Below are 27,903 nucleotides of genomic sequence, written 5' to 3' on the forward strand. Positions count from 1 at the left end.
TGGATGACATGCACACACACACCCAGTGTGTTCCTCACATACGGAGGAGAGGAGGACAGTAAAGAAGGAGGAGGGAGGACGAGGAAGAGAAGAAGAAGAAAAAGAAGAAGAGGAAGAGGAAGAGGAGGAGGAGGAGGAGAGGGGGAAGCGCAGAGTGAGGAAGAGAAATGATCGCTGGACGGATGGATTTTATTTTTCCTGAACTGAACGAGCCTCTCTAAGAAAACATGGGCTGCATCGGATCCCGGACCATCAGTAAGAAAACACAGCTTTCTATTCTGCCATGTGGGGGACGGATGGATGGACGGATGGATGGATGGATGGATGGATGGATGGATGGATGGATGGATGGAGATTTCTCAGATGTGCTGAAGGACAGAAATCAGATGATTGGAGCTAAAATCAACATTTATCCCTGAAACTGCTGCTGCTGAGTTCCAGCTGCTCACATACAGTCTGCAGTTTACTATAGGGATTACTATGGAGTGTGTGTGTGTGTGTGTGTGTGTGAGAGAGTGTTGGAGATGGGAGGTGGGACAGACAGGCAGCAGGAGGGATGTGAGTAGAATAAGATACGCTTTGACGTTTTTGTCTCCACATGGATGACACCGGGAGAGTGTGTGTGTGTGAGAGAGACCTCCGCCTTGATATCAAACTAAGGTCGTTGTGTGTTGGCTGTCTGAGAAAATTCCCCTCTCCTCCCTCCTTTCCTACCTCCTCCTCTCCTCTCCTCTCCTCTCTTCCTCACCGCTTGTCTCTACTGTGCGTCATACAGCGACGTAATAAATTGAAGACGCAGGCAGTACACACCGGGTTATGCCACATGCGTGCATGCACACACACACACTGATGCGCGGACACGCAGGGCTCGGATCGGATGAGTCAGAAGCGGGCCGGTGAACTCAGGTGTGAGTCTGCACGCTTTGCACATGTAGGTCAAATCTGCAAAGTCAACGAAGCCTCTGGCTGCACACACGTTTCTACAGAGAACCACAGAGAACCCAGACTGACCCAAAACCTGAAGACCAGGAGGATCTGAGACCAGCAGGATCTGAGACCAGGAAGATCAGAGACCAGGAGGATCAGAGACCAGGAGGATCAGAGACCAGGAGGATCAGAGACCAGGAGGATCTGAGACCAGGAGGATCTGAGAACAGGAGGATCAGAGACCAAGAGGATCTGAGACCAGGAGGATCTGAGACCAGGAGGATCAGAGACCAAGAGGATCTGAGACCAGGAGGATCTGAGACCAGGAGGATCTGAGACCAGCAGGATCTGAGACCAGGAGGATCTGAGACCAGGAGGATCTGAGACCAGGAGGATCAGAGACCAAGAGGATCTGAGACCAGGAGGATCTGAGACCAGGAGGATCTGAGACCAGCAGGATCTGAGACCAGGAGGATCAGAGACCAGGAGGATCTGAGACCAGGAGGATCTGAGACCAGGAGGATCTGAGACCAGGAGGATCTGAGACCAGGAGGATCTGAGACCAGCAGGATCTGAGACCAGCAGGATCTGAGACCAGGAGGATCAGAGACCAGGAGGATCTGAGACCAGCAGGATCTGAGACCAGGAGGATCGGAAGACATAAAGATCTAAAATATAGTAAATGGATGAAAAATATAGTGTTGGTTTAAAATGGAATTAACAGTTAGAGCAGATGAATGGACATTAAATCCTTAAATTAAGAAATAAATGTATTTATGTGTATAATGAAATGATTAGTAGGGAGCGCTTACATCACAGGTGGGCTTTATAAAGAGCTTCTGACCTGACACTGGAGATCATAACCAGGCTGGACCGGACTGATGTGGCAGGCAGATCATTCCCTGCTGCTGTCGAGGAAGACCCAAAACCTCAAACTGCCCCCTGCAGCTAGAGCAGAGCTTTGGAGAGCGGATTAAAAAGCTATATGAACCAAAGAGGGCAGTCAGTGTACACATCATGAATAAGCAAACCAAACTCAGATACTGTTCGAGTTCAACTCAAAATACGAAAAATCACCAGGAGGTGAAGGGGGGGCCTCTCTGAGCGAACACCCCCATGCTGCTTCCACCAATGTCCAAACATCAAAGTCTAAAACTGAGCTTTAAACCTTTTAAAGGAAGGAGGATCAGAACAAAACGTGCACCCAGACACACTTCAGACCGCTCAGTGTGTGCAGCTGGTGTGTGCTGCCTCCACATGCTCATGTATGCAGGCAGACACACACGGTGTACCGGAGGACGACCACCTCCTCTGTCTTTTAAACGCTCCATCAAAGCCTCATCAGCTCCTTCGTGGAAACAAATGGAAGCTGCTGGGAGATCTAAATTAATAATGGGAGAGAGAATTTGACCTTTGATTGTCATTGAGCCTGGCGGAGGAGAGGAGCTGGTGGTTGGTCAGGAGCGTGCTGTGGTCTTGTAGGTGGGTGTTTCCCCCCTTGTGTTTAGCGTTCTGCTCTCCTCTTATCTCCCTCCCTCCCCCCAGTTTGCAGAACAGAAGTAGATCCTACGTGTGTGTGAACGTGTGCCATCATCATGTTCTCATTTTTTTGGGAAATGTGAGGAGACACATGAGAGTCATTTTCAGACTGTTGCATCGTAACATGGAACTGCAGCTAAAACAACAATCCCAGACTTTTCATGCAAATGTTTGTTTGTTCTCCTAATGAGGGGACTCAGTCTGCTTCCAGTTTAGTGGCTGAGACGCTGGATCTGTTCGGCCGATTGTTTCTGTGCATGAGTCACCTGCAGAAACAAACAAAACAAAACAAAATCAGAGGAATCAGACAGACGCTCCACCCACACTGTTACAATATTTCCTGGGAGTTGGCGCACTTTAAGTGAAGGTGGTTAGTTAAGTTAATTATATTAAATCAGTGAAGGAAACTACCTCTGACCTGGAGGAGGAAAGTGGTTGCTTTAACAACCAGCGATAAAGTTCTTATGACCTTTATATGACTAATCACAGATATCTGTGACCTCCCAGATTCGACTGACCAGGCGCTTTGAAAGTTATACAAATATTATGTCGCTGTTTTAATTTAACCTGCTTGATTGATAATTGGTTGATTGTTGAGGAAGTTCAGAGCACGAAGAACAGAATGACAGAATGACAGCATGTGGTGAAGATAGACAAAAACAGAATTTGATCAAGTTACAGCTCCACCATGATGCAGAGGGACGGACTCACTGGAGGCAGCGAAGGTTTAATGAGCACCTTCAGGAGCTGGAAGTTGTGTAACTATAAGAAAACGTTTCATTAGACAACAAATGGAACCAAATTGTAGGACTGGACAGAAGTGCTGCAAGGATCAAGTTTATTAAATCGGTCAGGGTGACAGGACACCCCCCCCAATACTGAATTTATTTCCTGCTGTGCTTCTTGGGAGGAACATCTATTCTTATATTAGGCCTGACTGAGAGCGGCTGCTGCTAAAAATAGATCCGGGGTAAAAGAGGGAGGTCAATGAGAGACGGAGGGAGGGGGGGATGTTACAGTAAATATCGGTCAACAGCTCTCTCTCTCTTCTCTCCTTCACATCTCACCCTCTGCAGCTGAATCAAATGTGGACTGAAATCAGTCAGGTTCATTCTGTGTTGGTCTGTTAGCTCACTGATTCTGAGCGTCACGGAGCTTCAGTCTTTCGGTGTTGTGCCTTTTAACCGAAGCATCACTTCCTGCCACTACACTCAATTATCCTCCAGTTACGTCGGGACTGATGTGTAGCAGTCATCGCTCAGATGGCAGGACGGGCGCAGAGAAAAGCTCCGTCTCCGTCTCCCAAGACTCCTCTGTGGCTGATGAGCACTTTTTAAAAGGCCGTTTGACTAATCTCAGAGGAGAGAAATCTTCTCTCTCCGCCTGCTTGATGTGCAAATCGTCTTGCAGTCTGTTCACATGTGCTGTGTGAGAGATCTTCCCTGCAGATTTAAGACTTGTTTCACCTGAGAAACAAAATCTGTACTGCAATGCAGCGGAGTCTAGACTGTGCCTCAAAATATCTATGCAGTGGACAAACTGTGAAGATTCTCCCAGGGCTTCATGCAGATCTGTGTGATTTCACCGTGACACCAAATGTAATTTCAGCCTTGGAGGGGAACAAAGGTGACGGATTCAGATTTAAGCCCGTTGAGATGTTTTGGGAATGTGCTTCTGTTAGGAGGGTCCTGGGACAGACCAGGAGCCCCTTGAGGAGCTCAAACATCTCACAAAGGACACCCTGGGGTTTTTAAACCAACAGACAGTGAGGGGGGGTCAAATGAAAAACACGCAACTAAACTATGAAACGACTTGAAGTATGAATAAATTACTGACACTGGCTGCGGCCGCCAAAACATCCTTTTGTGTTGTTAATAAAACCTTCAGAGGTCAAACGGAAGCAGTCTGTCTTCACTGAGACTCTAATAGGTGATCATTTTTCACAGCAAAAAAAAAAAACAAACTTTAGGTTCTCAACATTGGGTGCTTCTACAAATAAAATCACAGCAATGAATTAAAGTCACAAACTTAAAGCTGCTCCAGTTGTATATGAACAGAAGAAAGTGTCACATTGTGGTGATGAATCCAATTAACGGTCCATCACTTTACTCTTATCCAATCAACATCAAATGAGACGACGTTAGAATGCAGCTGGAGGACAAAGTCAGTCAGCTGTTCATTTAGACTAAATCAGAGTGAATGAGACTTGACCATTGATTTTGCTGCTGCTTCGTCCTGTTTCCTGATCGTTGTTCCCTTCCTTTTGATTGTCTGCATGTAATTCTGCCTGTGAGCTTTAAAAGTGGGGACACATTTAAATGTTCAGTTATTATTGATGAAGAGAACAATTTATTCTGATGGTTTTTTAATACAAAATCAAAAAAGGACACTGGGAATATAAAACCACTGGGAGACATTATCTCAGCTCTGAGCAGAAATCATTTTTCAGCCCTGAAGCCTTCAATTAACAGATTTCCTGCTTCAGTGTCGTTATACAGCACTAATATTATTCATGCACACTCTACAAGGTGCAGAAAAAGTTCCATTGCCACCTTAATCTGATTTTTCAAATGTAAACTCTAATAACAACAAACTCTGTGTTTCTCCATCTGAGATGTAATCCGACCCGTTAGTGTGTAAGTGTGTTGTGTTTCAGTCTGGACTCCCAGTTTGGCAGAAAGCAGCTCGATTTCCACATAAATAAGCAGGTCGGATAATGAAAGTGGCGTCTGATGTGACACTTGGCCCGTGCGGTCATCTGCGAATGCAACGAATCATCAGAGCGGAGTTGTCCTGCATTTATTTTTAACTAAATCGATTCAGGCCAGTAATGGAAAAAAGAAGGTGATGCCTCCTTCGGGTTCGTCTTCTCTGAGTCGCCTGTTTCCAGTTTTCTCATCTGAATTTGCATCTCAACAGTTCCTGTGGACACGTCGGCCTGGAGCTGCCACGCTGGGTGAATTTTAGATGTGACAAGCAGCTAAAAGTGAAAAGCTGCAACAGGCAATCTCACATTCTTAGGTGGCACTCAGAGCCAATCCTGAGCTATACTGGAAGACTGAGACTTCATGGATCTTCAACATCAACCTTCAGACCGCGTGGACCTTTTAGTTTAGATCATCACATTTTTCCAAACTAAACTTTTTAGTTTAGTATCAGAAACGATCCCGTAACATCTGAAAACACACTCCAAACATCTCTGCAGCGTTAAACTGCCGGACCCCTTCCACAGTCACAGGGGCTCGTCAAAGCCACACAACTTTAACAGATCTGCTCATAACAGCAGGGCCCTGCACCCTTACAGAGGAGTTTATACGTATCATCACATATTTATTAGCTTTTGCATTGAAGGATAAGTCCGGATTTATTCTTATGTTTCTATGACCACCATGAAATGACTGAAACTAATAATCTTGACTTGACTTTAATCCCTGATGATCATCAGTGACACCGGAGAGGCAGCTACAACTTTAATTCCTCTTCAGGACAAACGTGAAGTGTCCTCTGACAGGATTTAGGTTTTCTCCTCTGTGGAGCAGCTGTGTTTGAGGTATCACCTTACAAAGGAAAAGCCCCCCCCCACCAAAATATTGACCGTGTTGACTCTGCCGACAAACTGACAGAAGCCCTGTGTGTTAAATGTTGTGTTTGTGTGTCGATAAACTCACATATACACATTTCCAGCTGGGTGGTTTGATCATTGAATGAGGCGACTGGTCAGAGGTCTGAATTGGCGGGAAGTTGTGAGCATCTCTGACCCGACTGAGCTGAACACCGTCCTGCAAGAAAGGATCACATCGGTCGACTGTCATTATGACCCAGAGTTAACAATGACAGGAGCAAAGATGGAGCTCATAGGACAACAGAGTTCACATCACTTATTTAACATTTACAGGTTTAACTCAAACTCATTATGAAACAAGATGAAATCACCAGTTATAGATAAACAGATGACAATAAAACTCTTTTAGCTTTGGTCATTCATCAATAATTGACAGGAGATTAAAAATCTTAATTTTCGATGTTGCCATGCTGAAACAGGAATTTGAACGAACATCCTCGTGTCTAATCCATGTCGAGAAACGGGCCTTTGTTTAAAAAAAAAATAAATAAATAAAATAAAACACCCAAAAGTTGCTCATCCATCTTCGTTGACTGAGTCCTTTGAGCTGCTTGGCTGGATGAAGAGTTACACATTTTTTGAGTTGAAGGAACAGATTTAGTTTTGTCCGGGAGTCTGAACAGCCGGCACCAAACATCAACACACACAGCAAATTTAACTTCACTTCTGTCTTTACAACAAAGCTGTTATTGTGTTACTGCACAAAATCAGCAGCTCAGTATGAACTTCAACATGACAACACAGATGCAGCTCTAATCTCAGACTGTTGTTGGTCAGTCATGTGATGTCCTGTATGTTAAAGTCCAGCTGAGGATCGTGTGTTTGAGAATCTGGGCAGAAAACCAAACACCAGATGACGTTTTGAGATTGTTGCTCATCACTACAGACCCTGGAGGTTATTCCCGGTGGTTATCATGGAGATTATTCATTCTTCACCGCACAATTGAAGCAAAATGAAAATATACACCTTTCTTTGATAAAGATGAAATGAGAAGAGAAAGAATGCAGTGTGTTTTGTTGGGACATCAAATAGAAAGCTCCAGAGATTTCAGGTTGATCCAAGATAAAACAGAAAGAGGTTGGAAGGAGGGATGGGTGGGGTTATTACCTCAACACTCCCTTTGTGTTCGGTGTCGGCTCAAAGTGGAGGTGAGTCAGACTCCAGACTTCACTTTGGATCATTGTCACAGACCGTGCGTCCCCTCACACACAGCGCCATAAGCGATGGCAGCAGACGAGGGTTTGCCAGAGAGAGCTGTCAGGCTCTATTGTTGTAGTTTCCCTTCGACTTCCACAGTGTGTGTGTGTGTGTGATGGCTCGTTTGTGGCAGCTTCTCACCTTTACCCTCCCTTCTCCCTCCTTAATGCTTTCTGTGCGCCTCACCCTAAATGTGATGAACTACGTATATTCTCGGACCCTCCCATGTCCCATCTGTGTCCCTGTGGTGCAGTAATGCAGCTTTATTGTTTTGTCCCCTGCGGGACATGATCGGTGTAGAAGAGGCTGAATCTGCAGCTGGAGTGAAGACGGCTCCTTCCTCTGCTGCTGCTCTTCGCTTTTTAATGCTGATAAAAATGGACGTATTTCCACATGAGTATCTTTTCTGGTGTGGCTTTGAAGACAGATTAAATAAAGCAGCCCAAATCTCTGTCTCTGGCGGGCTGTTTCAGTCCAATTCAAAAAAAAAGAAAAGAAAAAAGAAACTAAATAAATGTTGGTCTAACAGTCAAAAAGAACACGAGTGTGTTGCCAAGATTGTGGAGCAGATTGACTGAGATAAAAACTCTGCCTGGCCAAATGAGGCGTGCGGCTGCAGCGGGCCATTTGGCAGGCGCCGCGTCTCCGATTCTTTTTCCTTAGACCTTCTGCTTTGTTGCCAAACAGATTAGAGCGAGTGGAACCAGCATCCACACCGACCGCAGCCTCCTAATCTGCTGAGTGCCGAGCAGCAGCCTGAGGAGAGAGCGGCGAAGGGTGTCTGAGGACGGCAGCAGTCAGGGCCACTTCTGTGTGGACACACAATGAAAAGTAACATCACAAATGTGTGTTTTCCTCTTCAAACTACAGAATCAGATCAGATCTGGATCTGTCTGACTCTCTGACTCCTTCTGTGTTTATCCGTCCATTCTTATCCATTCTCATCACGTCAGCTTCAGGTGGCGTCATATAGGGCGGAGATGGTCTGGTCTGAGAACAGATGTCAGCACAAAAACAGGTACAGTCAGTGGTGGGCCGGCTGAATGGACCTTAACCATCTACCTCTAGACTGTATGGGTCCTTTCACCTTGAAAAGGAAAGCCTTCATGAAGAAGGCCACTGCTTTTACATCAGAAGGTGTTTGTGTTCCTTTTCCGACTCCACTGCAGAGACTCTGCAGACGTGCACAAACAGAAATGACCTTTTCCTTAAAGGTCAGTAGCCTCACATCTACTGTACTAAACCTCAGAGGCTCTGAGCTGCGTGATTCTCAGTCTAACAAGGAAAAAATTACACCGCAGCTTCAGAACACTCTTTAATTCATAAACAAACTCTGAGTCGGATTAATTACCAAGTGCAATTCATGGAGAGGCATTAGCATGTTTCACATCAATGTTTTCCTGAAACTCGTCACATAATTACACAAACACAACCAGCACTCACAGGACATTATTAATATATTTTTTAGTTCAATATAATTAAACAAGACTGTGGTCAGCTGATTAGAAACAGAAAATGAATCCACAACAAAATCATTTTCCATTGAAGATGCCACCGACTGGTTTTAACACTTCAGAAACTGTGGTGGATATTTTCACTAATTAACTGATTAACTGAGGAAAAACTAAACGGTTATTAATGAAATAACCAAAACAGACAAACACTGTTTCAACCCAAAAGTGGTAAAAATGGATGAATAAGAGTAGAGACAGTTGAATCTCACAAATGATGAAGAGTGAGAGTGTAAATGGTCAGTCAGTGACAGTAATGACTGTGGAACAGACCGCTCCAGGTGCTGCAGGGAACTCTGGGTAAACATCCATCAAATGGTAACTGACTAATTAGTGATGCACCAAAGCAGTTTGTACCAACCAGCCGTTTTCTCTTGATTATTATGAACCGATTATTGTATTCAGTTAAATTTCTTCTTTCGATTTATTAATGAATTTACTGATGAATTTGAAAAAACTGGGATTTATTGTCAATTTGAACGAATTATGGCTGAAGAAATACATCACTGTGATCATCCTCCCTCCCTCCTCCTTAAAAAGAAATCTTTCTAGCTTCTATCCTATTTTCCCAGCAGCCCCTGCTGCTCTTTCTTCGACGCCTTGTGGTTTGGAGCTTCAACCACTTGCTCATTTCTCTCTCTCTCTGTCTTCAACCTCCCTGCGTCTATCTCACCCTCAACTTCCTCCCCCGTGGCTCCAGCAAGGAGCGCCATGGTGTGTGTGTGTGTATGTGTTTGTGTGCCATGTGGGTGGGTTGTGTGGAGTAAATGGCCTCCAGGATCCCCCGAGTCACATCTCAAATGTACTTACAGAGAGAAGAGCCATGACTAAGGCTGTCTGTCTTTCATTAACAACACGGGTGAGAGGATGGATGGGTGGGTGAGAGGATGGATGGGTGGGTGGGGGGGTGGGGGGGCGTAGCAGGACTACTTTTACCTCAAGGTTTAAAGCTCTTCAGTTTAGGCTTCACCTTTCAGACGCAGATGTTTCCTTCAGGTGGAGGAGACCAAACACAGCGTTTTTAATCAAAACATTAATGGCATGAATTAAAGAACCCGTTTTCTGATGTCAGAAGAGGAGCAGCCAGGAAATGGGGTTAGCAGTTTGGAGGTAACGAGCAGCGTTTTAGAGAATGTAAGGAATAAGAACTCAAACATAACATTTAGAAATGAAGCTTGGCTCCTCCACCCGGTCCTGGTCGATCGCTTGGTTCAGAGCTGTCATTCCTCCTCCCCCATGATGACGGAGTACAACATCTCCAGACTGTACCCCCCCCGCCACACTGCCCAGAGGGGATTATTTATTGACATTGATTTGGATGGAAAGCTTTAAGTCTCCATTGAAGGCTGAGGTATTTTTAGACATCGTGGATCTGTGGCGTTCCCCATCAGCAGGGTGGGGGTCTTTGATCAACGTGGCTGTTAGCCATACGTTGAGAATACAATACTTAAGAAATATCAGCTATCAGGCTGAGGCTGCCTTATTGATTTCAGCTGTTTAAATCCACTTCAATCAGACTTTCACCAAACGAGGGATGAAGAAGAGCGGCGGCAGGAAAAAAGGAGGAGAAACATTGAAACCCTTCCTGCTGGAAACAATCACATAGTGATGTTCAACAACTTGAGAAAATTCCCACAACACCCCCCCCCCACACTTCCGTCATCCGTCACTTAAGTTTGACTAATTTCACAGCACTTGACTCTGAGTGTGTCAGCTGAGTTTTATCTCCCCGCCAGAATTTTAGACATTTAGGTTATAATTTGTGTTAACAGGAGGGAAGCTGCTCCTTTCACCACCACTTAGATCTAATATCCTCCAACATCCTCACTGACTCATACAGGTTTTGCTCCCCATGTGCCGAAGCATGGTGTGGATAATTTATCTAATTCTAGTGCTGGCTCTCAATGTCATACCGGACACATTTCATTCTCACGCATCATAATGAGGCAAATTCACCTGGCTGTGAGGAACATCCTGTTTTTCCAGGAGATAAAGAAAGAGAGACAGAGTCAATCTGGAGACAAAACTGAGAAGTTATTGCTCACATTTCGACGGCGATCAAAGGGAGAGGAGTCGATATTAAAATGGATGGACTGTTGCGACTTCAGATTCTGGACTCTGCTGTGGAAGTGTTCACTTCTGCCAAACCAAAGAGGGAAAACACACAGAGTCGGTGCCAGCTGGACCGGCACCTCTGCTGCCTTCAGGGCCCAAAGACCAGGTGAATCAGATCAGCTCTGAGTCAGCAGACAGAGTGGGAGGGAAGTTACTCACATCTCAGATCGCTTCAAACCCCCGAAGTCTTTTAAAGTCTGGCTGAACACAATTTAAAGGTCCCATATTTCACTCTTCTTATCAGAGCTTTGATATAGAGAGGGGAGATATTTTTGGTCCATGTTTATTTTATTGTTGTGTCTTCATACCTCTCAGGACTCAGGTATTTCCCAGAAGTCCCTGTTTCAAGGTGATCTCCCAGTGCTCTTTGTTTTTTTTGCCTCCTTCTGTAATTAGCACAGCTAACTTTTATCACCTTTAATATAATCATATTTACATTTTATGTTTGTCTGTCATCAGAGTTGTCTGATTGTGTATCCAATCCACACACACACAATCTCAGCCTGATCTCGCCTGGCAGTTTATTTATCTGCTGATGACATGTTTGACTTCAAACGTAAAATATGAAATATCATGTATTATGCGTGTCCTGGTCTTGGTCTTGTTCTTTTGTGGCCTCACAGTCGACATGTAAACCCATTTAGCCTCCGAGTCTCAGCTGATGCTGACCGGTTTCTCTTCCACTGACACACACACACTAACCCCAGAGTCATTTTCTCCGGACTGTCATTATCCATCCATCTACACATCTGTAATAAAGGAGTGACAGGAATTTAAAGTGACACCTCAACATTTGAAAGCAGGATACTCTGAAAAATCCTGCTTTCCTGCTGTTGAGGTGTCACTTTAAATTCCTGTCCTGTCCTGACCGATTTCTCTTCTGCTGTTTTTTCGGTTGGCACTGATCAAAAGTCCCATTCACACTGAAATGACCACCAGGGGGAGACTCCACTGGTTGGAAAAAGAAGATTGTCATGACCTCTATGGGAAAACGGCCCTACTTCTCACCTTCTCTGTCAAATTTGGTTTCTCCTCGCTCGCTTGCGGTGAAATCATAAACTGACAGGTGATGTCAGTCAGGTGGCACTCAAAGTCAGACCCTCAGAGTCTGGTGTTGCTCCCCAGTCAGACAACAGCAGCCCCTGTTTTCTATTTCATTAGCACTAAATTATTAAAGCAGCTCTCTGTTTCCTCTGATCGTAACGGGCCGAACAGCTCCTCCTTTCATCACCACAAATACTTCAGAATCATCCCTGGCCTTCGTGACTCATCCTGGCTGTGCCCTCTGTGAGCCGAAGCTTGGCGTGGATAATTAATCTAATTTTAGCCTGGTGTGTGTGAGAGAGGGAAATACTGGACAGCGTTGTCATTTTCCCTCAGCGAACACGTTGATGGTTGACACACTGTTATCTCCGCCCTCTCTCTCTCTCTCTGTCTCTCTCTGTCAGTGTCCCTCACTCTATCAGAGATTGTTCAGACAGAACACTTGTATATTCTGGGCTGATATGTTTTGTTTTTTTCTGCACATTGTTTGCTACCTTCAGCTATCAAAAGTCCCTGATAATGAAATAATCTGAATCGTCTCTGTCTCTGTTTCTTTCTTGCCTCCCCAGCGGTGGATGCGGTGCCGGTACGGAAAGATGGGGATCAGGTAAAACACTATTATTCTTTTTTTTTTTTAATACGTCCATTTCTGCACACATCAATCTAGTTTTCCATTTCGTTGAAAGCTACGGTGGCTGAATACCAAAGACAGCCGTGCTGGTGTCCTCAGTTCTCCTCTTCTATCCATTCTCCAGACAGGAAGGGTGTGTGTGTGTGTGTGTGTGTGTGTGTGTGTGTGTGTGTGTGTGAGTGTGAGTGTGAGTGTCATTTCATGTCTCCCCAAAATTTTTTAAAGGCGAGAGAACGAGGTGCTTCTACTCACCCAGCGTTGCCTCCTGCTGTCAGTCGGCCTGGCTGTGACCTCAGTGAAGGTCAACAGGTCTGAACAGTAAAAGAAAAAAAGACAGAGTCACAATGTGTGGACGGCGTTATCTTTGTGTTTGTCTGAGTGTGTGGTCGGACACAGTTTTGTTGTGTCTCTTTGCTGCAGGACGCTGGAGTGGGCAATTTTAAAAGTTTGGGGGAATGAAAGTTCATTACTAGGAAAAAAAAAGTGCCCCCAGGATTCTTTGTATACAACAAGATGTTTATTTTTTAAATGATGCTCCAATTAGAGGGAAACAGAGCAGGAAGGAGCGGATGGGTTAGGGGGCGGGGCTACTGTGGAACTGACAGATGATTTAACAAAATAAGTTGATGTCACTGAATCTACCGCACATTAGCCTTCATTTTAGAAACTGTGGCAGGAACTCACACTCAGAAAACCCCTTTTGTTCATCTTTCTTCCTCTCTGGAGTTCTGGTTCCCTCCCTCAGTCCATCATGGAGCTTAATTGGAGACTCTAAATAGACAGAAGTGTAAATAAGCGTGTCAGCACTCAGCATGTTAAACTTCAGAGCAGCAGTTTGGTTTTCAACCTGCAGCACAGAGATGACAACAAACTGTCACTTGTCTGCTTTGGGAAGTTTTACAGTATCAGGAGCTTTTTGAAGACCAGAACATTAAACCAGAGCTGTTGGCCAACACTGTGTGTGTGCGTGTTGCTGGTCTCTGACCAAGGCCACCTCCAGGGTTAATGTATTACTGAGCCATAGATGACTTCTCAGCTGTGGACCCTGAGGATGGAGAGAGAGAGAGCATTAGAGAGAATTGACACAAACAGAGACATCCATCTTTGTTTTTCCATCACCGGCAGCTTTTCTTTTCTTTGCCGTTGTTATTCCTCCCGTCACACAGCGGCCCTCTCATCACCGTAGAAACATTTTAAAGGTCTGCTTGTTAACATCATCACCCGACCGCTGACTTAGGTACAGCCGTTTAGGAGTTCGTCCCAGTGACTTCCTGTAAATTGGCACTGGGTGTCCCATGATCCATTTGGTTTTCCGGCACTCTGTCTCACCTGCCAGAGGTGATTTCACATCAACTCATACTTCAGGTTATTCTGAGTCGGTGTTGACACGGGATGAGCTTTGATCCCTCCAGTTGTTTATTTCCACAAACATGACAGTAATTTATAGACCTGCAGACAGAGAGAGGCCAGCAGGTGGACGTTATATATAATACGATTACCACTGAACACAAATCACAGCTGAGGCTCATGGGAATGTTTCTATAAATTTCAATCCAATTGCTGTTAAGAGATTTTTGTAGAGGTCCAATAATAACATAAACCTCAGAGAGACAATGAAACCTGATTCACTGGAAACCATCATCACTTATTAAGACGTCTTTTTAGTTCTGTTTTACTGCTGTTTCATTCAGCAGCAGTTAAACAGGCGAGATAAAAACTACAGTCAACGTTTTACTGCTGTGACGCCATCCAGCTGGACTCAGGTTAAACCAGAGAAGGGAAACATCCATGTTGGATCAGTGTCAGTTGGAGGCACATTAGCTGAAACTTCAGCCTGTTTGTGGTTCCACTTCCAGTTCGATCGATATTGAGTGTTCCTCTCAGATTTCACCGTTTCTAAACGAAGGGGATGGAAAACACAAATGGACCCGACTTACGCTTGATGTAATTTATCAGAACCGGATTTGAGACCACAAAGATGCTTTAACCCCTTTCACCAACACGTGTTTCCATTTTTATACCAAACCTGTGAAGAAGAAACATTTTAAAGACTTCACATCAAACTCTTAGCTGTATCTACTGACCATCTCTTAATATTCCAACAGTAAGAAAAGTTAAGAGCGGGAGTCCAGGTGAACCATTTCCTGTCAAAAATAAAAGCACAAAATGCTCCCAAAAATACTTTTGCTGTATGTGTCAAATCTTTCGGAGTAACCACAAAGGAAGGGAGTAGCATGTGTCCCCAGTGCATGCTGGGAAGGTGCACGCTGTTGATATTATCCAAGCTGAATTGAGGGAATCCACCAGTGACTATTTCAAAAAATAAAATATGAACACAGACAGTACAAAAGGCAGTGATGCTCTGATTCTCACCCTCTGTTGACCATCACAGGAGGTGATTCTGAATCCAAATCCTCAGATAGGACGTGTCCGGCCATTCTAAATCACATCTGACGCCTCCTACACAGACACACACACTCAGTAATTCCTCCACCACGCTGACCCTGAGCACTGTTTGCATTTTCTGAATCATTTAGAGGAAAAAAACCAACAGCTTCTTTCTCCACAGCACAGACTGCTAATGACAAGGTCTCAGTCGTTTTGGGGCTACTTCAGCACCGTCAGCTACGGCCACTTTAATCCAGAAACATCCCAACAATTGTACTGAGGCGTCCAGGAATCAGAACCACTGAGAAACCCGAACAGAAGAACAGAACATCCTTTGAAGGGGGTGATGAGTCAGCAGACGACTCAAAGTCCTGTCAGGACCTGAATGATCAGATCTTTACTAAACATAAGACAACAAAAACAAAATGTGTCGCTGCTTTTTAAACATTTTAAGTTTCCCATAAACAACCAAAACAAGTCAACTGGTCCCTGTGCCCCATCTCAGGGGCTGCTTTGTTACAGCTGGATTATTCTTATTCCTCTTTCACTTGTCATGAACCTAAACATCTCTGACATGAATATTCCATCAGCGCTTCAGAGGAAGTGGAAGAGGCCTGCAGGAGCACTGAATTAATTCTAGTTTCAGTTTGAGCTGGAGAAGCGACCCCTGAGTCTGAGGCCGGATGAAAAATGTTAATTGGGGCAGGAAGGCCTTAAACCAAATCAGATTAACATCCATTCATGTAGATGTTACAGAGTCTGAGCCCAGCAGCTGCTGCTTTAATGAATAAGTACAGACGGAAGCCGAGCTCCATCTTCATGTTTAATCACTTCTGCTGCAGGTTTTGTCTTCTTATTCTTGCTTTTATTGCCAAATTAAAATGAGGTTGTTCATCTTTTCATTCTATCATAATTTTTATTCTTATTCTCTTTGCTTGTTTGAATGATGTCCTGTCTGTGCTTTTTACTGTTACTGATGTTTCAAATCAGATTTTCGAGCCCACTGGTCATCTGTCAGCAGGTTATTATGACATCATCATCATCAATGATAGAATCCATCTTGAGGTGGACGGACAGATCAACAAAGAGAGCTGCGTTCCATTTGTTGTTCCTATTATCAACGCCCATTCGTTGTAGTTGTTACCATGACAACAACATGCTAAGGAAATAGCCAAACAATCTTTCCCTAAACTTAACCAAGAGTTCACTGTTATTGTGGTAACCATGGCGACAAAGGTAGGTACACCCCTGATTCAAAAAAGATGTTAAAATGACAGTAAACTAAAGGTTCCATCAACCTAAAAAATAGTTAGACTTTCACTCTGACACTGGTTTTGGGGCACTTTCTGTTTCACCCCCCCCCCCCAACAGTCGGTGACCTGAGGCTTTAAACTATGATAACAAGCTTAAAGTGCCGGCAGAGAAACTGTTCAGGGAAGCGACCGCAACAAAAGAGCTGACGTCAAAAAGGAACAATCGCCTTCACTGCAGCACATTTACATAAACTCCGTCTCAGGTCGGCTGCAGCGTCATGCATGGTTGTGTGCGTCTGTGTCTACATTGTGTTTATGTATGTACATTTATGTGAGAAGTGGTGTTCAGGTTTGGCCTGTACAGATTTGCTGTTGCCCATGGCAACAGGGTCACCGCTGAATGGTATCCATTGGTTACCTAAACATTCTGGGACGTGTAGATGAACAAGGAGAGACAATGCAGTAGACAGCACACAAACACAATACGACGCACAACCACACACAATTTCTATACTTCTACTCCAGGAAATACTGACGGTTTTACATTATCAGGTATTTCATCTCAGACATCAATAAATAGCTCAATCATAAATACATATAGAGCCTCCTGAAGGTCCATACGGTCTGACAGGACGTGATCATTTAAGCCCAGATTTAATAACACCGTGTTAGAGAGGGTTAAAGTGAACACAGAGCTGTACTGCAGGACGATGTCGAAAACAACAGTCAGTATTAACATCGAATGATGCAAATGTTCAAAGTACTATAATTCAGATCGAGGCTTAAGACCAGTTTGTGCTCGAAATCTCCTCTTCCCACTTTTAAACCTAAACCTTCCTTCTCTTCCCTCCTTTGCCTCCACCTTCCACCCCTCGCCTCCTCCCCCCCAGCATGGCCGTGCCGAGTTTTCCTGGGAAGGAATCAATGTAAGTGTCCTTGTTTAAATCGCCTCTTCTTGGCCCCCTCTCCCTCCATCACTCCTCCTCTACCTTTGAGTACATAAGTTGACATCCCGCTCCTTTACCCCCCCCCACCCCACACCCCCCCTCTCTCCCCTTCTTACTCCCCCAGTTTCTTCTCTTTCTGGCCCTTAAACTCTTCCTCCCATCCGTTTCCTCTTTGGGCCTTTTGTTAATCTACTGTACTGCAAGCTCCACATACACAGAGTCTCAGATAACAGGCTGTAATAAGCTTATCTTATCCACGACTGAAGCCTCCATACAAGTCTGGGTTTTTACTGAAAGTGCTGCATGATGACGTGTGTCACTACTCAGCAGAATTTACTGCACATCGTACATCCTGCTGAGCTCAAAGCAGAGGAGGTAAATACTGTATGTCATGTGAGCACGCGTTTGTTGAAGCAGAGACCTTGTTGACCTCAAGGCTGTGCTGATTTTCAGATTTGAAATCGGCTCTTCTGGGTTGTTTTTCTGGCTCAGGCCAATTTTCCTCTCATTCTCTTCAAGGGAGAAAATCCCTGAAGCGGAAATCCTGAAAAGTGAAAAAAACAAAAAACAAAAAGCAAAGTGGCATCTTGATCCAGGATTTAGAAAACAGCTCTGACCCATCAGGCCTGATGAGGTTTGTCTAGATAAAGTAACACCACAAAGTTCTCCACCTCATCTCAAAAATGCTTGTGGAGCCAATTTGAGGAACATTTTAAACGTTTTCTGAAGAACTATTTGCTGTAAAACATTTACAGTTACCTGATGCGTAGCTGGAAACCAGAGGACAAACACTGAGCTGCTCAGATAACAAAAAAGTAGCTATAAAATTTTAGAGCACTCTTGGAAAGGTTGCAGTCACTAGATCTAACCTGAAAATAGACGAATGCAGGTTTGTGGTGTGAACAAATGGGGAGTTTGAGAAGGTTGTTTTTGTCTTTTGGTTTTAAAACATACGTTCGCTTCTGGAGGAGAAATGCATGATCATGGATCATAATCACGGATGGCTCCAGCAGCTTTATCAGTCTGTTTGCAGACACTTCGGCTGCTGTGTAACTGCACCATATGATGTTACTGTTGATGAAGAGGGGGCAAAGAAAAGAAGATAAAAACATGGAGGATACCACAGAGGAGGCTGATCAGATCAGTTTTCCTTCATACAGTAATTAATGCACCTTTACTCCAACTATCACATGTATCCCAGAATCCCCTCGGTGGAACAGAGTCCACTGTAATTAGCCGTTGGGAGGACCTCATTAAGAGCCGGGATCTGTCTCTGTGTTCATTACCTCGCTGCTCATGTTGCGGTGATCATCGGCGCCAGGAAGTACAGTAGAAATCTCACAAGCATGAGCGAGCTTTATGTTGGGCTGTTCACTCCAGCGTCCACAGTCTGGACAGTCTCCACGTCTGGTTCTCCTCTGCCCGGGTTATCAAAAACACAAAAAGGGCAATTCTTTTATTTCTCGTCTATATTTCCTCTACACCGACTCACACTATGATTTCAGGCTGGATGAACCAGTTTTATGTTAATGATGGACATTCTGCCAGTATTTGTTTACACTCTGAAGGTGAAGATAACCAGGGGCATCTGAGATGGGTAAGCTCAGTAAAAGACACCATTAAATGCACCATGTTGGGGTCAAAAAAAGGAAGGAAAAAGACAATCATCCACGGACACAAAGGAAGGTTTAAGCTGCCGTCTCTGAGGAAATGTCCACATCCTCTGATTATCAGAGCAACATCTGTTAAAATGCAGCCTTATGAATAAATACCTCTCTTGGCTGTTGTAGATAAACTTTACTGAATATAAAGCTTACTTTTCATTGGTGACTGCTGCGTTTTTTGTGCTGTCTGATTTTTGAATAGTGTCAGATTTTCCTTAGAGCTGCAGTTTATCTATGACGTTTAATCCCAGTTCTTTGAACAATTAACTGTACTTTTTTATTCCCTGATATTAAAACCTCCTTCTTCTTCCATCTTTCAAACTATTTTGTGAAACTTCAATCATCGGCTCATTTTTTTTCTCATGTTCTTATTTTGTCATTATTCCTGTCACATTGCAATTTTATTTTATTTTTAAAATTTTCCTATCTACATCCGTCCTTCTCTTTCCTTCCAACTTGTGTCTTTATCTTTCTCTGCTCCAACCCCATCTCACCTCCCTCCCCCTGTCTCTCTTTAGTTGTCCATGGAGGACACTACTTCTATTCTGCCTCGTCTCAAGAGGAAGTCCACCAACACCTACGGGATCGGTGCTCTGGCTAAGTCCTCTCTGTCAGGTGTGTCAGGTGTGTGTCTGTGCTGCTAGATGGTAAAACTGCCCCCATGCTGCCTCCACACGCTCCACACGAGAAGGTCAAGGATGAAGTTGTTGTTAAGCGCTGACGGGGACTAAACCTCCGAGTTCTGTGGGGTAAAAGATAGTTTTTGTTTTTGTTGTGCGTGCTGTTCAGATGGTTATCAGGCGCCAGAGAAGCAGCGGCAGCATTATTGATTCAAGGTCTGGTTGTCAACACCAATTAATCAGGAACAATATCAGTAATTTATATTCTGCCAGAGCTGCTACAACAGAAATCTGAGTCAAAAATTAATTTAGACTAACATCCATTGAGCTTCAGCTTCGGTATATAACTGACACATTCACTTGCAGAATGGAGTTTGTTTCTTTTGCAAACTTTTCTCAGAGGCTGAGAGGTTGGAAGTGGAGGGATCTTATTGGCTCAGAGTTTAGGTCAGCCTGTAGCTACAGAGACAAGCTGATTTACAGCACCATAAGGACTGAAAGATTCTTGAAGACACATCACCTGTTCTTTAAAGTCAGGAAGTGAGCTACTCTTTTTGCACCAAAGAATGAATCAGATTTTTGTAGAAGAGGCAGAACAGGACGTGACCCTCTGAGGAGGATGTTTGGATGAAATGCTGCACTTGGGTTTAACTCCAGGAAAGTGCTCCCTCTGAGATTTGTTTGAATAATAAAAACTCTACTCTGCTTCTATTTGACTTGCTTTCTCTGGTGCTTTCAGACGTCCAATGGACCATCTGAAACGCTGAAAAAACAGGGATTATCTTTTAACCTTGGCCTTAAATGGCAGCCTTTTGTAAAAGCACGTCTGCATCAACAGACAACTTCATTCTAGAGCAGCCGCTGGAGGAGGAGCTTGGAACCAGCATGGCCGCCCCTGTGGGTGCCCCCTTCCTATATCACTCCGTACTTCCCCCCTTTCTTCCATTGATATCAACAGCAGACGTCAATGACGGACACATTTCGCAGTCATTGATGGAAATCCAATCAGATCTTTAATTTCTAAAGAAACTAAAGTAAGTGGGATTACTTACTTTAACTACTTCCTGAAGCATCTCCACAGGCGTGTTGGGAAATGTAGTGTATTTGTAATGTGGCAGTGCTGGTGCTGGTGATGTGGTCCCATATCTGTGAACTGGTGCCTCTTCTGTGCTCTCGTGCTTTGTGCTTCAAACTGCAGCGTTCTGTGCTTTTTAATGTCTCGGTGCAGCGCCTCAGAGTTTTTGTGTTGTTTCTGTTGTGTCTGGTGCACTTTAATTAAATCTGTTGGTATTATTCAGGAGTGTAAAGCGTTATATATTTGAGCCTTTAAATAGTCAAGACCCCAACACCCTCTGTCATCTCTCATCCTCCATCCTTTTCACTGATTTCCATCCCCAATTAGACTCTGCAGGGAGTCATTTTCAAATGAGATTGTCAGTCTTTGTCTAAATGGGGGAAAACTGTTTCTATTAATAACTCAGATTGTAACTTGCCCCCTGGACCTGGGGAGCAATTTCCAAAGCTTTTTGTTTGTTCATGCCTGTTTGAGTTCAATTAAATTTTTTAATCGATCAGCCTCCTGACTCAGTGGATCTTTCCCTGGTTTGAATCTTGCATTTGCATCTTAATTGGAAAGAGATTTGCTGGTGGACTCTTCGTGATATTGTTTACACTGTAGGACACTTTCAAATATGTGAAGTCTAATGAATCTCATCTATTCTGTTTACAGGGAGATGAATAATGGCTTTGATCATTATCGTGGGTCTGTCAGTGTTTCGGCCGTCATTCTCGTCCTTCCGTCTGATTCAACAAACTCTAATGAGCACTCAGGCAGCCATGACCTCTGACCTCTGTAAAAGGTCTGCACTGTAGTGGGGAGAATTCATCAGTTCATTGTGGGGTGGTGAAATAAGATAGATAGGTGACTTTTCAGTAAAATAAGCAGTAATGCTCAGGAATGGATATTTGACTATCCCAAAATTACATTTGGCTTGTTAAGATTATGACATAAGGTTTTTTGAATACTGAATATACTTTTAGTTCATTAGATCCCAGAGAGGTTCCAACACAAGATGTTGAACTGTTTTACAAGGATTTATTAACAGAGATGAACAGCTTCCTGTCATCTGCTCAGTTCTGGTGTTTATCTAAACAATCGGAGGATGCTGCAGATATTGAAGGGAGATGTAAGTTTGCTAGAAGCTGTGGCTTAAAGGTTGTTTGTCTGACGTGTAACTAATAACTCCACGCTTGTGATGTTGTGACGTTAAACGCCCCCAATATACTCCAACAGGGTCGTTGAGTTCCTGAGTCACTGAGCAGAGATTAATTTTAAAAAACAACAGCTGCTTTCCGAGTCTCAAAACATTTTAACTGACTGCTGTTGTCTACCTGAATCCATCCATCTCCACCAGCACCATCTATCATACTACCAGAGCATCCCATGATCATTCTATCTGCCCCCGGAGCGCCGTTCAGAGGCCAGAAGTTGTTTTGACAGTGTTTGTGTGTGTCTGTGTGTGTGTGTGTGTGTTGTGTGTATGTTGCCGGTCTGTTCCTGCCCACTACCTGCTATAGGAGTCACTCGCTCCATGAAGGACAAAGTGACCAAGCCGACTGCCATGGCCCAGGGCCGCGTCGCTCACATGATCGAGTGGCAGAGCTGGGGCAAACCGTCTGCGGGGCCGATGGGGGGCGCAGGACGTACCAACCTGCAGAGGGAAAAGGAGAGGAGGATGGAGAACGACGCCTACAGCGACCTGAGCGACGGCGAGAAGGAGGCACGCTTCGCTGCAGGTGGGTGCTGAAGGTCTGGAGAGCTTCCTTAATAGTTATAGGAATAAAATCAGTAGAACATTTTCATTATTTCTGAAGGGAGACTAACACAAATCAAACCTCAAAGACTTGATATTAATCGGCAGCCTGTTGGTTTGTGAGCTTCTCAAGTCTCAATATTAATATAATAAAATTAAATAGCTCAAGGGAGGAGGGGCATTTTCCCATAGCCTTCAATACATTCTGACTTCTTTTAACAACCAGTTGATTCGCCCCCTGATGGGCATTAGATAGAACAAAAGTTTAAAGCTTCACTCTTCCGTCTGTATTGAATCTGTTCTATTTTTCGTCACTGATGTTTGGAGTTGAATTTGTTCGGAGCCATCTAGCAAAGTGAAATTAATCACTTCTGTCTTTCCTTTTTATCTCATTTGTTCTTCTGTCACTCAGACTAAACTCTCCATGTTTATGACTGACTGTTTCTGCTAATTAACGTTTCTTTTACTAACTGTGTGCCGAGTCGTGTTCCACTGACGTTAGAGGTTCTTTTAGTTGGCGTTGGCGCTCCTCTGCCCTTCTCCTCCTTCCAGGTATCATGCAGCAGTTTGCGATATCCGAAGCGACTCTGTTTGGCTGGAACTCGATGGACGGGGAGAGTATGGAAGCTGGATCCAACCAGGGCAGCGTCGCTCACCTGAGTGAGGTCAACCAGGAGAGCATCACCAGCAGAGGTAAGAAAACGTCCACCGCTCACTGCTGTTTTACATTCATGGCATACAGAGGATTTGTCATACATCCACAGTAAGAGGCTGATTAAGAGGCACAGCGGTAGAGGTTGTAGGTATTTGCATTAATTTCACCTCTTCAATCTTAAATTATATAACCACAGACTTCATTCTCACTCCAGCTATATGTCTTTGGACTTCAATCATTATTTTGACTGTCTGATGCAGTTTGGGAACACAGAGCCCTGCTTGAAACTAAAAACAGCCGCGTCAGTTATTCTGCCAACCAACAGTGAAGGACTTTTGGAGGGCAGACACACAGCTGCACATTTCTGCCTTTCGCTGCGGCGGGGCTCTTTCTCAAAAACATCCAAAATGACATCTGCAGATGTCAACAAAGAACAACAAAGAACAGCCTGTCACATTGGAAACATCAGAGTTTTTACCTAAAAATGCTGCATTAAAGTAATAAAGAGAAATGCACAGAGGATTTAACTTTACACTTGGTTAAATAAAACAAAAACAGTTTTGGGGGAAAACAAACTTGGATCCTGATTTGTGGTTTCAGCCTCAGGTGGTTTCAAAGTCTGTTTAGCTTAGTTGCACATAAGATGATAAAACAGAGGGAGAGGAAGAGAGCAGAGCAATTTTCTCAGGCAAGATTAAGAAACCTCATAAAAAACAAAACAACTGTGTGGCCATTGTTCTGTCTCTGTGTCATTCTGCACAGAAATGACACAAAGCCAATCTGAGACTTGGCCTCCCGAGCTGCTTTCGCCTTCACTGCAAACGTGCCGTCTTCTTCACCTCCTGCTGGCGTTTAGTAAAGCAAAGCGCTGCCCGAGCCCTGGGGGAGCCTGTAGGTTAGCACAAGGACTCAGCCCTGCTCTCATTAACACCACCATATGGGCTCTGTGCTTTATCGAGCATGCAGCATCAGCACACACACTAAAAGAAAACAATTAAAAAGCTCCTTAATATCAGTATTAGGATTGAGGGAAGGCTTCTTCTCCTGTGGTTGAAGACCCCCCCCCCCCCCCCCAACTCCATATTCCCTCGTGGCTCCGCTCTATAATAACAACCCCACTGCTGATAGGATAATTGTCCTATTAAAGCTATTACAGTTTGTTGCTTTTGGCTTTATGTTATTCTAATTATGCTTCTAAGGAACAAACCTGCCTATAAATTTAAGTTTGTGGGACTTTACCCCTACAGACCAGGTGCTCCACCACTCCTCTGCCGACGTCTGGCCTCACACCTACGTCTCCCAGGGCCTGTACTGCCTGTCGTCCTCTGATGCCTGGGACCCGATCACCAGCCAGCCGTCGGGCGTGGCCTCGCCCGCCGCCGGCTCCTACATCATGGCTGCTGGTGAGGATTAACTCTCGTCTCTCACTCGCTCTCACACAGCACGATGTCGACTCTGAGCTGCTTGGTGTTTTTACGACGGTTCCAGGTGGCAGCAACGGAGTAGACAGCACACCCGGTGAGGGCTACGAGGGCAGCATGGGGGGTTACCTTCAGCAGCACCAGGCTCAACTCAGCCTCCAGCAGCAGAGCCAAATGCAACAGTTCCAACAGCTCCAGCAGCTGCACCACTACCAGCAGCAGATTCTGCAGTACCAACAACAACAGGTCAGTGTGGATCTGGTATACCAACGGTTCTCAGACAGGATCCAGAGTCCTGTCTGAGAACCGTTGCCCCAAAGAGATCACAAGACAAGTTTAACCAGCAGCAGTTGGTTTTGGTCAACGATGACCTGGCTCATTTCTGGAGAATTAACTTTATACGACACCTCCTGTACCAGGGATCCGAAAAACGGTGGCTAAAGCGGCTGGATTTGGGCTTTGGGTGCGTTTTTGGTTATGCTGACCATCCATCCATCCTGGAGTCCTGCATTAGATGAACATTACTCATCCTGTAGTGAAGCAAAATATCGTTAGTGAGACTGTCAGTGAGATCTGATTACTTTACATTTTATTCATTAGCTGATCCACTTCAGCTTTAAAAGAAGATGATTGATTTGTCTGTGTTTGAATTTATTTTATTGGCATCAGTTATTTACTTTAATCAGGTGTGATGCGAGTAAATTAAATTTTCTCTTCCTTCACTTCCTTTAAATGGTTTGAGGTGGCTTTATTGTTGTAAATCAGACTGCCAACACCAGACTGTTCTGACTTTTTGCACTGGTTGACTCTCAGAGCTCATTAAATAACTCAGGGTTAAGAAAGAATATCCTGAAAAGGGCAAGGACCGGACTGATCCGAGACCCCAGTGGAAATGAACTTGTTGGCTTGACTGTGTGTTACATGGGAAAATAACACACACATTAATGTATTACATTACATTTGTAATAGTCTTTCCATCTATAAGAAGCTGAGACATTTTCCTTTCATTCCCTGCAGCACCATCGCTGACTCATATTTTAAATGGACACTAAAAGCAGGCTCACTCATTATTACTGAGTAGAAGGAAGCAAAAAAATGGCATAAATATCATCCTCATCCAAAAGTGTCTGGCTGAGATGCTAAATGCTCGAGAAAAAAAAAACATAAAATTGCTTCATCATTTGTTTTGGCCTGATGAGGCTTTTAAAACTTGCTGCCTGAAATGTACTACAATGCAGTTTCTCCCTGTACCATTGTTGTTCCATAATGAGCAGCTGAAAATGTCAAAAGCTGTGGGAGTTTGCTTTAAACCTCTTCTTGGTGGCTGTTTTTTTTAAAGGTCCCATACATTAAACTTTCTGGTGTTTTATTTTAAAATATATTCCCCATTAAAAGAGACATTTCTGGTTTAATGTATTAAAAGTAATCACAGTACAGAATGATTACATTGAAATATGGCAGATTTCAGGCAGACACCAAATAATTCCTACATAGCTGAATATGGTGAGCGATTTGTTGAGAAGTTACAGAAGTCCTCACACTGAGATACTTTCAGAGTATTACTATGGAAGCTGGGCCTGCTTTATAATAAACAAGGGAATGGAAATATCACCTTATGCAACGTGGGACCTTTAAAAAAATAAAAAATCATAGTAATTTGCCAAAACATCGATGACCTTTCCTCGCCTTGTTTTCTTTCTCTCTGCCTCAGACCTTGGAGCACAGGGCACATAGTGCCTCCCATTCCCTCCAGGCCACTCCCAACAGCACCATCCACAGCCTCGGCCCCCCCACCCATCCCCGGCTAGCCGACCTGTGGGGAGCTGCGCAGGTCGAGGCTCACCAGGTAGGAGCTCGCCTGCTGAATCCAAATGGTCGGATTACAGACTGTGCGGACGAGATGACGGTTTAATGTATTCTGACAGATGAGCTATGACAGTTTGCAAGGGCACAGGGCTGCATGACTAGTCAGAGGAAAACAAGACAAGCATCTCCCTTTAGTCGCTGGTGTAGAATGAGTGAAACAACACTCAATGTGACAGAGACAGAATGTGTCATTATGCATTAATATTCTCTTGCTATTGTTGGAAGCTCAGGTTTATGTTGCTCAGTCCCATCTATCAAGCAAATGTCTTCAAAGGTGACGAGGGTCCTTGTTAATATTGATAATCTTCACCACAGTAGCTGTTTTGCTTGCTTGACATTGATACCTGTCATTTCTGTCTTCTGAGTGTGGCTTTGTTTATATCAGCAGGGATATTAGCACACATCTATAGTGCAGTGAATGATGGGGGAAAAACTGCCAGGGAAGTCGGCAAGGTAGGAGACAGGCTGGAAGTCTGCATGGAGCACTGCCAAAAGTCTGCATGACAGCCTGCGGCGGATCTGATGAATTCTGACAACGGATATCTTTAAATCCGCCTGGTCTTCAGAGTAGCATGCTGGAAAGTCCACAAGTTTATAACTCCAGGCATTTGGATTCAGCATCTGTGTCTGTTGTACCTTTTCTCTCTGGTGTCCTGCACAGGGAAACCACTTCAGCACAGGAGAGCTGCTTGTCCATCTTCTCTCCTTGTGTTTGTCTTATTGACTTGATGTTGTCTTGCTAGTAGGATGTACTAGAAATGAGGGATTGATTTATGTGATGTCTGAATAAATTACATGCAACCTGATGAATTCTTGTTTGAACAAAAAACAATAAGAAGAATAAAAGAAACATCAAACCAACATATGTGTGAATTTACCTGGTTGCAGGTGGAGATCGCTGGGCAGCTGAGTGGGCAGATGGCTGAGATGGGTGGAGCAGTGGTGGAGACAGTTGGGGAGGAACCGGAGCCTGAGTCTGAAGACATCCCTGAGCAACATGAAGAGGAAGAAGAGGAGCTGACGAAGGTGCTCAAATTATAACAACATGGAAACAATAAAACCCTTTCGTCACCTGGCTGTCTCCCAGACTGCCCTTTAAACACCCGATTTGCTGCCCAAACAGGTAGAAGAGGTAACATTAACCTTGGAGCCGGAGCCATGTTCTCTAACTCCGTCGCCGCTGAGGGAGGACGCTCCCTCAACTCGAGGTTCAAGCCCAGGGCCCCCCGCTGAAAGGATACCATTCAACGTCACAACCTGCGTCGTCCAATCGCTGGAGGAGAAGGACGAGGAAGCAGAGGAGGGCTCTACTGTTGACCAACTGAATCACACGGTCACAGACTGACCAAAGAACAGGAAACAAATAATCCAATAATCAACCCAGCTATTATCCCCCCCCAAGACAGGAGCTTTTCAGATGGGAACTTGGCATGTAATGTACTATACTTCAAGAAGCCCGATGACGTGTGGGCAGTATGAGGCAATGGAAAAAATACTTTGAGGCAGATGAGACTTCAATTCAGTGACTGCTGAAACAATCTGCGTGAGGATAAGATGGATTAATAAAACGTTTGGACCGATGGGATCAAAGGAGCGGAGCAGTGGGTGAACAGATGGATGTGAAATTCCACCCCCCCCCCCCCGAAAAAAAAAACAACAACAAAAAAAAAAACACACACACACAAAAAA

The 27,903-nt window shown here is 44.3% G+C and overlaps 1 protein-coding gene across 2 annotated transcripts; it reads left to right on the top strand.

The window, feature by feature from the left end:
• The first annotated feature begins 155 nt into the window (after positions 1-155).
• LOC115051298 (uncharacterized) lies at positions 156-27,844 on the top strand. 2 transcript variants are annotated; one of them, XM_029514659.1, is made up of 9 exons: positions 156-255; positions 12,526-12,563; positions 22,037-22,255; positions 22,825-22,965; positions 24,175-24,330; positions 24,416-24,594; positions 26,060-26,194; positions 27,103-27,240; positions 27,338-27,844. In XM_029514659.1, exons 3-9 carry the CDS (start codon positions 22,051-22,053, stop codon positions 27,557-27,559), a joined length of 1,176 nt encoding a protein of 391 aa, XP_029370519.1. In that variant the 5' UTR covers positions 156-255; positions 12,526-12,563; positions 22,037-22,050; the 3' UTR covers positions 27,560-27,844. The 2 variants fall into 2 exon arrangements, with proteins under 2 accessions (XP_029370519.1, XP_029370518.1); XM_029514658.1 differs by lacking the exons at positions 156-255; positions 12,526-12,563 and adding exons at positions 17,140-17,154; positions 19,358-19,463.
• Positions 27,845-27,903: the final 59 nt, after the last annotated feature.

The sequence above is a fragment of the Echeneis naucrates genome, chromosome 11 (assembly GCF_900963305.1).
Source record: "Echeneis naucrates chromosome 11, fEcheNa1.1, whole genome shotgun sequence".
Lineage (NCBI taxonomy): Eukaryota > Metazoa > Chordata > Actinopteri > Carangiformes > Echeneidae > Echeneis > Echeneis naucrates.

Bases quoted from the DNA above. Each gene is read 5' to 3' on its own strand.
- LOC115051298 (XM_029514658.1), top strand. From the start codon at position 19,364: ATGGAGGACACTACTTCTATTCTGCCTCGTCTCAAGAGGAAGTCCACC. The intron at 24,595-26,059 runs GTCAGTGTGGAT...TCTCTGCCTCAG, and splicing joins TGCAGTACCAACAACAACAG to ACCTTGGAGCACAGGGCACA. The intron at 26,195-27,102 runs GTAGGAGCTCGC...ACCTGGTTGCAG, and splicing joins CGCAGGTCGAGGCTCACCAG to GTGGAGATCGCTGGGCAGCT.